Below are 10,146 nucleotides of genomic sequence, written 5' to 3'. Positions count from 1 at the left end.
TTAATCTTATTATGTCTCAATTAAATTTGATCCAAAATGCCCCCCTCCCCCCCTTCCGGTTTTGGTGCTACCCTGAACTCTGGCTGCAGTGTAGCTGCAGCACAATAAGTAGATGCAACATATTGGGTACTGAAATATTCACAAGAATCCATAGAAATTGAATCTTCATGTTGTGTTATCCAATATTAGTTGTACAGATGTATAGTCTATCTTATACACACTCATTGAACCAACAAAGTAAATGCAAAAATAGAGACATTTTTGTAATCATTCCATATTTAGTGTAGTCATTCCATATCAGAACCCCTGAAGTATAATCCAAATACAAGCATGAAACCTCAAAGTGTTACCTTTCATTTGAGACCAGGATTATGCTTCTACACAAAGGGGTTCATGTGCAGTAAGCATTTGATTGTCAGTATGCATTTTGGATAGCAAAAAGTCCTATGGGGAGTATCCATTTCACAAAACGCATGGGCATACCTTGGCAAATAATAGTCTAAAGCACTCATATTTTCATTCTATATTGATCTACTTTTGCACACAACTTCACAAGACCTGGTGCTAGGGCTCAGTTGTGTTTCTAAGGGATATCAAGAGACCTAGAGGGCTGAAATGTGGTCAGTTCAGAGATGCTTGTAATCCGGCAGAAAGAAAAAAAATATATTCTAGCCTCTGTAACTCTTTGTGAGTACATCACACATTTATATTGACTGTTTCCTATGAAAACTAGAGGTTCTCAGCTTTCTATAGAGGTCCAACATTTGATGGTAGGCCCCAGAAGAGGTGGGAACAATGCCCTTGTAAATAGGCACAGTGCAATTTCAGGCAAAAACTTGAAATTCTTTTTGAGAGTTATGCTGTTAAGCACTACTACAGTGACAGCCATTAAATTAATTCTTCAACATTTCATTTTTTTAAACTGGTGAAAGAAGGCTTTTCAATATAATGATACATTGCTTTTGTCATTTTAGGGAATAACAATAAAAAGAAAGATGATGTATACTCAGTGTCACTGCCAGACAAGATTTATGCTTTCATCTTGCACACTGATACCATGCACATTTGATATCTCTGATTTTGAGAGTAAACTGACCAAATCTGGATCAATTTACGCCATGTGGATTAAAGGGGGTTCTAAATTTGATAAAAACTCAGTGGTTTTCAATGGCACTACTGACACGACCAGGTTGCTTGAGAGAGTAGAGATCACTGGAAATCTACGTCAGAACAATTGCACAACTGTCTTCTACAACGTGAATCAAAGTCATAAAGATAAATACTACTGTATGCTCCTTGACAAAAAGTTTACTGCGACAGCTTGTCCACTTAGCCTAATTGATGTAGCCTTCCTAAAACCAATGGGCCAGCTGTATCTGTTCAGCTGTTAATGAAATTAAAGAGTAGGCCCAGAGCCCTATAGTAGGTCTTGATTATTTAAGTGTTCAGCTGCATCATCAATTAAAACCTGATCAGAGGCTTGGTCACTGATCTCATTTCAATTGGTGGTAATTGAGTAGGCCTATTTATAGGCTACTGAAAGGGTTGTGAGACCAAGGTTAGTCCAGCTCCCTGGTTGTAGGTTACCACTTTTATAAAAATGATGCATAAAACAAAAAGGGGTGTTGGTTTGTTTTTGTGTCTTGTATTTCTTTACATTGGCCAAACATGTGGTATAAGCCTCGAAATGGTGCAAAGAGACAAGCTGCATCGTAAGGAAAGGTCCGAGAACATTCACACTGGGACAATTACTTTCGGCACAGGGGAAATTTCACTGGGTCGAAATCTGGAATATGAGGGACGATCTGTTGAAGAAAACACTGCAGACGATGGCTCCGTTAACTTTCAAGCCGACGATCCACATTCTGGCCTGGTGGGTGGACAAAGCACCACTGAAGACTTTAAGGCTTGGCGTCGTATGCAACCAACTTTATTATGTACTAATGACCTCATGGAGTTATCTGCACAAGGCCCTGGATGTTCTTCACTCCAGTTAGACAGAGGTAAGAAAAGTGTTGTTGTTTTTTTTTTTTTTTTTTTGCAGTGTACACGATAACTGTCTGTCGACATTAGTAGCCTAATTCAGCTGATTCCTTGCAACCCTTTCACTTGCGGTGTTTGCATCAATAACTGGAGAGTTTTTTTCTTTTTTCTATTCAACAGGTGGCACGCCTCTCTCACTAAGCAAGCTACCAGGAGACTGTGGCTACTCTGTGAAAAGGACTGCAGTGGGCCTTGTGTTTGTTGCCACATTTAATGGTTGTGATGTTATAAAACAGGTAGGCTATGGTTTTCATGTCACGTCAGGGGATTTTCTCTTTTTTTAAATTGTCAGAGTGGGAGTAACATTAGCCCATAGAGATGCCATCAATCACTATGAAACAACTCATTTTCACTCCCTTTAATGCTTAATTTTTGACTTTTTAAAACAACTACTTAATTACAGAAGGGTTTTAAGTAGAAATATGTGTAGATTTAGGTCAATTAAGGAGAGAAGCCTACTGAATTTACCCCTTTTTCCCCCTTTACCTGATTTCCCCTTAACCCCCTCCTTAATCAAGGAATCCCTGAATTAACACCTGAGAATAAAATTAAGATCCTTATTGTCCTTAATCACAAATATAGGGACCCCCTGACTTGACACCTTAAATGTAAGATTAAGGAGGTTCACACTCGCACATTAAAAAGGCAAGCTCACTTAACAGTGATCTCGACGTATCCTGTTTTAGTATTCTGTTGCCTTCAGCCTTTTTTGTTGGCATACATTTCATGAATAGATTTCAGTAGCTTGATCAGTTAGACTTTCCTGGGTGAAGTCCAATCAACACACCAGAGGGGTGGAAGCTAATCGTGAACATGATCAAAATTGCATACAATTTGGACCCTTGTAAACAGATATGTGTGCATAGGAGTGGCCTTACTGGTTGTAGATGTAAGGCTCTTAAACCAAAAGTGTTCCTGAAGTTAGGCAAAGGGACCCCAAGCAATTATTTAGCATTTCAATTAATGTGGAACATGTGTCAGTTTTGTTGAGCTAGGTAACCGGAGGGTTGCCAGTTTGAACCTTGACCAGTAGGCATGGCTGAAGTGCCCTTAAGCAAGGCACCTAACCCCTCAATGCTCTCCGAGCGCTGCTGTTGCAGGCAGCTCACTGCGCCGGGATTTGTGTGTGCTTTACCTCACTATACAGAGTGTTATTCACGGATTGGGATAAATGCAGAAACCAAATTTCCCTCACAGGATCAAGAGTGTATATATACTTATACTTAGTGTATGACTGCATTATTTTATGTCTTCCTCCAGGGAAATAGCCACTTGCTGCAGATGTTGTGGCACAAAAATCCAGTAAAACTCTCCTGCCCTGCATCAAGCTCAGACCAAGTCTCACCAGCTTTATCCACTACTCCAGCTCCAACTACAGAAGCACCTACCACAGCTGCCGGGCTTCCTCCACAGAATCAACAGTGGATGCCCCCCTTCTTTGGAGGCTACTACCCTGTAATGCCTGTGGAGACTCCCTCTGAAACTACTGTTGCACCAACTACAGAAGCACCTACCACAGCTGCGGGCTTCCTCCACAGAATCAACAGTGGATGCCCCCTTCTTTGGAGGCTACTACCCTGTAATGCCTGTGGAGACTCCCTCTGAAACTACTGTTGCACCAACTACAGAAGCACCTACCACAGCTGCTGGGCTTCCTCCACAGAATCAACAGTGGATGCCCCCCTTCTTTGGAGGCTACTACCCTGTAATGCCTGTGGAGGCTACTGTTGAACCTACCACAGCTCCCTGGCTTCCTCCACAGAATCAACAGTGGATGACCCCCTTCTTTGGAGGCTACTGTTGCACCTGAAACTACTGTTGCACCAACTACAGAAGCACCTACCACAGCTGCTGGGCTTCCTCCACAGAATCAACAGTGGATGCCCCCCTTTGGAGGCTACTACCCTGTAATGCCTGTGGAGACTCCCTCTGAAACTACTGTTGAACCTACCACAGCTGCCGGGCTTCCTCCACAGAATCAACAGTGGATGCCCCCCTTCTTTGGAGGCTACTACCCTGTAATGCCTGTGGAGACTCCCTCTGAAACTACTGTTGCACCAACTACAGAAGCACCTACCACAGCTGCCGGGCTTCCTCCACAGAATCAACAGTGGATGCCCCCCTTTGGAGGCTACTACCCTGTAATGCCTGTGGAGACTCCCTCTGAAACTACTGTTGAACCTACCACAGCTGCCGTGTTTCCTCCACAGAATCAACAGTGGATGCCCCCCTTCTTTGGAGGCTACTACCCTGTAATGCCTGTGGAGACTCCCTCTGAAACTACTGTTGAACCTACCACAGCTGCCGGGCTTCCTCCACAGAATCAACAGTGGATGCCCCCCTTTGGAGGCTACTACCCTGTAATGCCTGTGAAAACTCTCTAAAACTACTGTTGCACCAACTACGGAAGCACATTCTACAGCTTCCACAGAATCAATGTGGAATCAATTCAACAGCTCTCCAAAACCATTCCAGTATGTGTCATTTAATGCATATATTAAAAAGTGTATTTGGAATTTAGTTGTCCGAGATCATTTGTTCAAGCTGCTTGTCGAGGGTTTTACTGACTACTTGTCTCATGGTTTAGCCAAAACTGAAAGTTTAAAATTCTACTGCCATATTGCTTTATGTGTGCATGATAATGGAGATCAAGGTTTTAACACGATCCAAGTTGAGTCTTTGTTTCTACTCAAATGTGCCACAGGCAAGGATGAGGGTTTTGGGAGTCTGTACTCATCCTTCAAATTTTATTTAGCTCAGTTTCTCTTCAGATAAAGAAAACAGATGGTCCTGCACTGATGACACATCTGCAACGCATAAGCAAGTAAATAAAGCTTTGGTGTTGAGTATTCTAAGATTATACTACAATTGGATTCTTTGGAATTATTTGTTTCTGATTGGCCAAGAGACATTCCATTGAGTTGTTGTTTTTTTTCTTTCATAAAGATGCATTAATCACTTATATCAAAATATATACAAAAAAAAAATCCTTGATCAATGAAGTTTAACTTTTCTTTCTTGGGGGAAAAATGATTTAAAACAGTATGTACAATGTAAAATATGTAGTTTATTTGGTCTACACTACTGAATTTTAATGTCCATCATAATGGTGGGACTTGGAGAGCCAATTGTTTTCTGAGGTGCTACTCATTGTGAAAAGTTTGAGAACCACTTTTCTAGGAAGTTTAAGCATACTCCCCACAGAATGCAATAAGCCTGCTGGATGTCCTTGGGCCTTTTGTAGGCATGGGTGACATGCACCAACAACTATCGCTGATCACCAATCCCTGAGCACTCTCGGGGATATACCTCTGCGTTATTATTGGTTGGATGTCAGTGGTTCAGAGTTCAAATTATCAATATACACTGCTCAAAAAAATTGAGGCAACACTTACAGTTTTCCACAATTGTTGTGAAACACATTTTTTGAAACCTTCCACCCTTTTCTCCATTCTCAAACTACATTCACAGAATGTCTGACAGTTCTTTCAAAACAAAAGTTTTACTTGTGCTCAGAACCAAACAGTGTCAGAGTACCGATCCAGTGTATGATTGAAGTGTTCCCTTAATGTTTTTGAGCAGTATATTTGTTAAACAGATCCATGTCATTAATATAGTTGCATGGGGAGAGGTCTGACAACATATTTAAAATAGCTCACTCTGCCTTTGTGTGCTTGGCCCTTGATTAAAAAAACAGGCAGCTGCAAGCCTCACCACAATTTCAAATATATCCACACTAAAGTATCAAATATGCAATTAGCCATGCCTGAACATATTCTGGTAGGTTTTCCAGTGTTCTCTGAAATACACCATGAAGACACGACTTTGCACACACACACACACACACACACATACAAACCCACATGCATACAGACGCCTAAACACACGCATATGCCCACACACACTCACACACTTGCACACAAGTACACACGCACGCACAAACACAAACACAAACAAGCACACGCACACATGCACATGCACACAAACACCTCTGCATGAAGTAAGCCCAGTTGACTATTGAGAAAAGGCGCCTATAACCATTCACAAAGGGACACAGCCTGAACGTCTGATCAAAACATATACAATTTAAGCCTACAGTACTTCAGAGTTGAGATGACCAACTTTAGAGGAACGTTCAAAAAGTCATTTAATCTGATTGTTGAAGGTAGGAGGTTAACCTCTTGGGTTATGTTAATTATTGCTGCAATATTATAACTTCAGAGCAACATCCCTTGTTAAGTTAGTTTAGTGTTCAATATACGAGACCTGATGTTGACTCTGATGTTTTTGTGTCAAACTGGGTTTAATGCCAAAATGAAGGTTGAATTTAAAGCTCTCCTCCCCAACAGATGTCTGAGGTGTCAGAGGGGACATCAGTGACTCTGACCTACACTGCTGCTGCTCCCTGTCCCTCTCAGCCTCCTACCATCACCTGGTCTCCTCCCACTGGGAACACACACTCACATACAGGATGAGGAGAATGGCAGCAGATCCCTCACGTCTTTTTTGACCTTCACTGCTTCCCCTAGTCACCATGGAAAAACTATCTCCTGCGCAGCCTCTTATCTCAGACTGAATTTGAACACTCCGCAAACCAGTGCTTTGCAAACACTTAGAGTCTGGTGTAAGAATAACTTTTCATTTCTAATCGATGGCTGTATTTCTGCTGTATAAAGATTTCTCAAACTCAAGTCCTCGACTTTGCATTCAATTACTTTCAGTGTATATTTTAATTTATACAACAATTGGGTTCTATGGAACTATTTATTTGTTTCTGATTGGCCGAGAGACGTTCCATGAGTTGGAATATCTCTGGACATTTCAACTCAGACTTTGCACAGCTAATAATAAATCACTCCGCGATACAATGCGAAGATTTGACACAATGTTCTCATCCCAGCTCTCCACTATTTTAAGCAATGGGTTACTCCTTAGCAAACCATAACGAAACAGTGCTTCACCACATCTGTGGATTAAGCTACACAGTCAACTCAATGTAAGTAAGATAAACGAGGATGCTAATTGTTCTCAGCATTGCCAGCATGATATAGGGCCTATAATATGATTGTCACTTGGAGGAGACTTGTAGATAACTAACGTTAGCATAGTTAGCTAACCGCTGCTAACGTGCTAGCATCGTGTCAGAAAAACATATGGGGCTGTGCACAGTAGTGTAACATTTATTCACCATAAATTAATAAAGTTGAGTGGTTCTGCAATGTAGGCTATGTTTCCGCTTTTTTGCAGTACCATGTCCCTTACATAACATGGCCCACTGTCCTTGTAACATGCATGCAGCAAAGCTAGATATGAATGTGATTTCAGCCCGACTTTCAACATTTCTTTCAAGAAGACACGTAAACCACAAAGACCCGTAAAGAGGGATCTGGATTGTTGGTTACCTAGCGACCAAGACGCTGTCTATTGAAAAGGGAACTGTTTTTTGATGCGTAAGAACGATGTCGAAATTAAATTTTTTAAACAATATTGGGGTGTTTTCAGATTATTTAGATTGTGGTAGAATTGTTGTATAAAAGCAATATAGCACTCGTGATCGTGGGATTGGTCATGGATATTCCCACGGCTGTTGTTGCCTGCGCCACTCGGCCTCCGGCCTCGTGGCTAGGGCCTAACAACACCCGTGGGAATATCCATGACCAACCCCACTCTCACTCGTGCTATATTGCTTAAGTATTTTTTGTTTTAAACTCAAGGCCATACCCTTCCCCAGTCTCTCCTGTAGATGTCGTGGCCTCTGTTGTGAGTCCTTCAGGTCCAGCAGCAGGGGGCAGTAGTGTGACTCTGACCTGTAACACAAGTGAGGCCAACACTCCAGTGCAGAACTACACCTGGTTTAGAGGAGACCTGCACACCCCTATAGGATCTGGACAAACCCTCACCTTTAATCTCAGCTCCAGTGATGAAGGACAGTACTACTGCAGGGCAGAACATTCACAAGGGGGAAAGGAGTCTGATGCAGTGAGACTGGTGATTAAAAGTATGTTTTTTCACTTAATTATGTTTAATGGTATGACTTCAGGTCAACGTCCAAAGAATCTCATTATTTGAGTCTTTGTATTTTTTCTGCATGTTGTAAAACCTGTATTGCCACCCTTTGACTAAATCAAAGTTCTCTTAGTAAATTCCCAGGCAAATCTGATGATATACTTTCTATCTGAAACATCACCATATCAATGAATCATACATTATTTCCCAGAACAAAGCCAAAGTTTCCTGGCTATAGGAATCACGGTAAAGTGTCTGGCTGCATTTATCATAACCATCTTGGTCATTGATGTTGTGAGGTAAATATTTTGCACTTATTGTTTTGAAAAATGTTTTCACATTATGGAATGATTAAGACAAGTTTTCAGAATATTATACACTTCCCTTTTTTATGAATTCATAATTTGACCATGCAAATTACAGAAAATAATTGTTCATGAAAAACATCCAATATCTTTTTAGGTTGCTCTGTCAAGTATTTTAAAACATTCAAAATGTTCTATTGAAATACAAAGTTGGAAAGACGGCAGAGAAAACTGTTCAAAGTTTTTTCTTCTGTATTCAGTTACTTAGCAGTTCGTCTTTTATGCTTGTTTTTGTTTTTTAGGTGGCAAAAATCCCATCAGAAGATAAAACCGGGTGGGCATCGCCAGGTAAATTAACTTCAGTAACAGATAAGAGTGACATGACACTGTCATAACCCTACCACTAACCTGTACACTCGGTCAAAAACGGTAACACTTTACTTTAGGTTTCTACATAAGAGTGACATGACATAACCCTAACCCAACTTGTCATGACAAAACCCGAATAACACTTGACAGAAGCGTGTGACAGAAGCATTATGTCTTAAACGTTTATGTCTTGTTTATAATGTTTATGACATGTTCATGACAGTGTCATGTCACTCATATGTAGATCCCTTCAAGTAAATTGTAACCCTAACTTCTTTACAATAGTGTCACAACAAAATGGTCATTATTTTTACAAAATGAAAAAGAAAAGCTTATTTCTAAAATAGTCATAATTACGTCGTTGTGGAGCATTCAGGACAAATGACTGTAAGAGTGTGGTCTACGATTTGCAGTGAGATTATTCATTTTTATGTTTCTGTGATCATGCGTCACGCACAACACTGTGACAATCCCCCTAACTGGAAGTCTCTCTCAATAAAAATGATGACATTTAATATAAGGATCCTAATTATATTTTAGTTTTTTCTTCAAACAGACCACTGACCCAGATGATCAAGGTCGCTCCATTCATGTCCGAGTTCCTCAACCTCCAGCTGATCCTGATGAGGTCGACTATGAGGATCCAGACGGGCCCTCTGGTGTCAGACTGGGTTTGACATCTCTACTGCTTTTAAAGTGCTCTAATATGCCTGGCTGTTGATTAATGATGAAGCATTCAATTATCATAAAATGTAACAACAATCATCCACTGATCACCAGCATCTCAACATAATGTCATGTCATCACTTACAGGTATATCTAGATTTTATTAGACCATTCGAGTGTAGCAGCTACTGTCATACCTGAAAAAAGTGTAGCCTATGCATCAGTGCCACTTATCTTTAATGCTTTAGAGCAATGGTAGTGTAGGCCTAGTTGCTAAGGACCTGGGAAAGCAGTAGGCAGGAAAATGTGTGGGTTCGATTTCCGGCTACCATGTTGTACCCTTGAGCAAGGCACTTAACACTGAGTTCCAGGGTGACTCGTAACTCATTTATATTTGTAAGTTGCTTTGGATAAATGTGTAAGTGCAAATGATGTAGTGGCTACATTTGCCCGTAATGATTCTTTTGACTTTCTGCAGACTGCATTAATGCTAAATGTAAGGTTATTCATTTCATTTAATTTAATTTGCTTCTATTGCAATTGTCCTCCTCATTTCAATATGAATAAAGTTAAACATGTAAAAGTTGTATGTTTTTCTTTTCCAACAAATTCTATACATGATGAATTCTATTACATACAGAATACAGAAGAAAAATGTACAGTAGTAGGACAAAAATAATATTTGATATAAATTCCAGTGGAGAAAATAATTCTTACTTGTTATAGAGTACATCGAAGAGCACTGAAATATGAGCAT

General features: G+C 40.5%; 2 protein-coding genes across 4 annotated transcripts; both read left to right on the top strand.

Annotated features, from left to right (window-relative positions):
- Positions 1-1,551: 1,551 nt before the first annotated feature.
- Positions 1,552-3,755, top strand: LOC125309629. Its single transcript, XM_048266687.1, has 3 exons — positions 1,552-2,003; positions 2,164-2,279; positions 3,304-3,755. The coding sequence occupies exons 1-3, from the start codon at positions 1,601-1,603 to the stop codon at positions 3,646-3,648; spliced, it is 864 nt and encodes a 287-aa protein (XP_048122644.1). The 5' UTR covers positions 1,552-1,600; the 3' UTR covers positions 3,649-3,755.
- Positions 3,756-6,982: 3,227 nt separating this feature from the next.
- Positions 6,983-9,930, top strand: LOC125309670 (B-cell receptor CD22-like). 3 transcript variants are annotated; one of them, XR_007196168.1, is made up of 5 exons: positions 6,983-7,039; positions 7,775-8,041; positions 8,261-8,348; positions 8,657-8,702; positions 9,280-9,930. XR_007196168.1 is itself a non-coding variant. In XM_048266729.1 (5 exons), the coding sequence occupies exons 1-5, from the start codon at positions 7,490-7,492 to the stop codon at positions 9,442-9,444; spliced, it is 570 nt and encodes a 189-aa protein (XP_048122686.1). In that variant the 5' UTR covers positions 7,478-7,489; the 3' UTR covers positions 9,445-9,930. The 3 variants fall into 3 exon arrangements, 2 of the variants coding, with proteins under 2 accessions (XP_048122686.1, XP_048122687.1); XM_048266729.1 differs by lacking the exon at positions 6,983-7,039 and adding an exon at positions 7,478-7,493; XM_048266730.1 differs by lacking the exons at positions 6,983-7,039; positions 8,657-8,702 and adding an exon at positions 7,478-7,493.
- The last annotated feature ends 216 nt before the right edge of the window (positions 9,931-10,146 follow it).

Source organism: Alosa alosa, chromosome 16 (assembly GCF_017589495.1).
Source record: "Alosa alosa isolate M-15738 ecotype Scorff River chromosome 16, AALO_Geno_1.1, whole genome shotgun sequence".
In the NCBI taxonomy this organism is placed as follows: domain Eukaryota; kingdom Metazoa; phylum Chordata; class Actinopteri; order Clupeiformes; family Clupeidae; genus Alosa; species Alosa alosa.
This window is presented reverse-complemented; position numbering and strand designations above follow the sequence as displayed.

What these genes read in the sequence shown, in the direction of transcription:
- LOC125309670 (XM_048266729.1), top strand. An exon ending in AGTGAGACTGGTGATTAAAA is followed by an intron (nt 8,042 to 8,260) that starts GTATGTTTTTTC and finishes ATTATTTCCCAG; the next exon opens with AACAAAGCCAAAGTTTCCTG. An exon ending in TTGGTCATTGATGTTGTGAG is followed by an intron (nt 8,349 to 8,656) that starts GTAAATATTTTG and finishes TTTGTTTTTTAG; the next exon opens with GTGGCAAAAATCCCATCAGA.
- LOC125309629 (XM_048266687.1), top strand. Translation starts at nt 1,601, where the DNA reads ATGATGCATAAAACAAAAAGGGGTGTTGGTTTGTTTTTGTGTCTTGTA. An exon ending in TTCACTCCAGTTAGACAGAG is followed by an intron (nt 2,004 to 2,163) that starts GTAAGAAAAGTG and finishes TCTATTCAACAG; the next exon opens with GTGGCACGCCTCTCTCACTA. An exon ending in GTTGTGATGTTATAAAACAG is followed by an intron (nt 2,280 to 3,303) that starts GTAGGCTATGGT and finishes GTCTTCCTCCAG; the next exon opens with GGAAATAGCCACTTGCTGCA.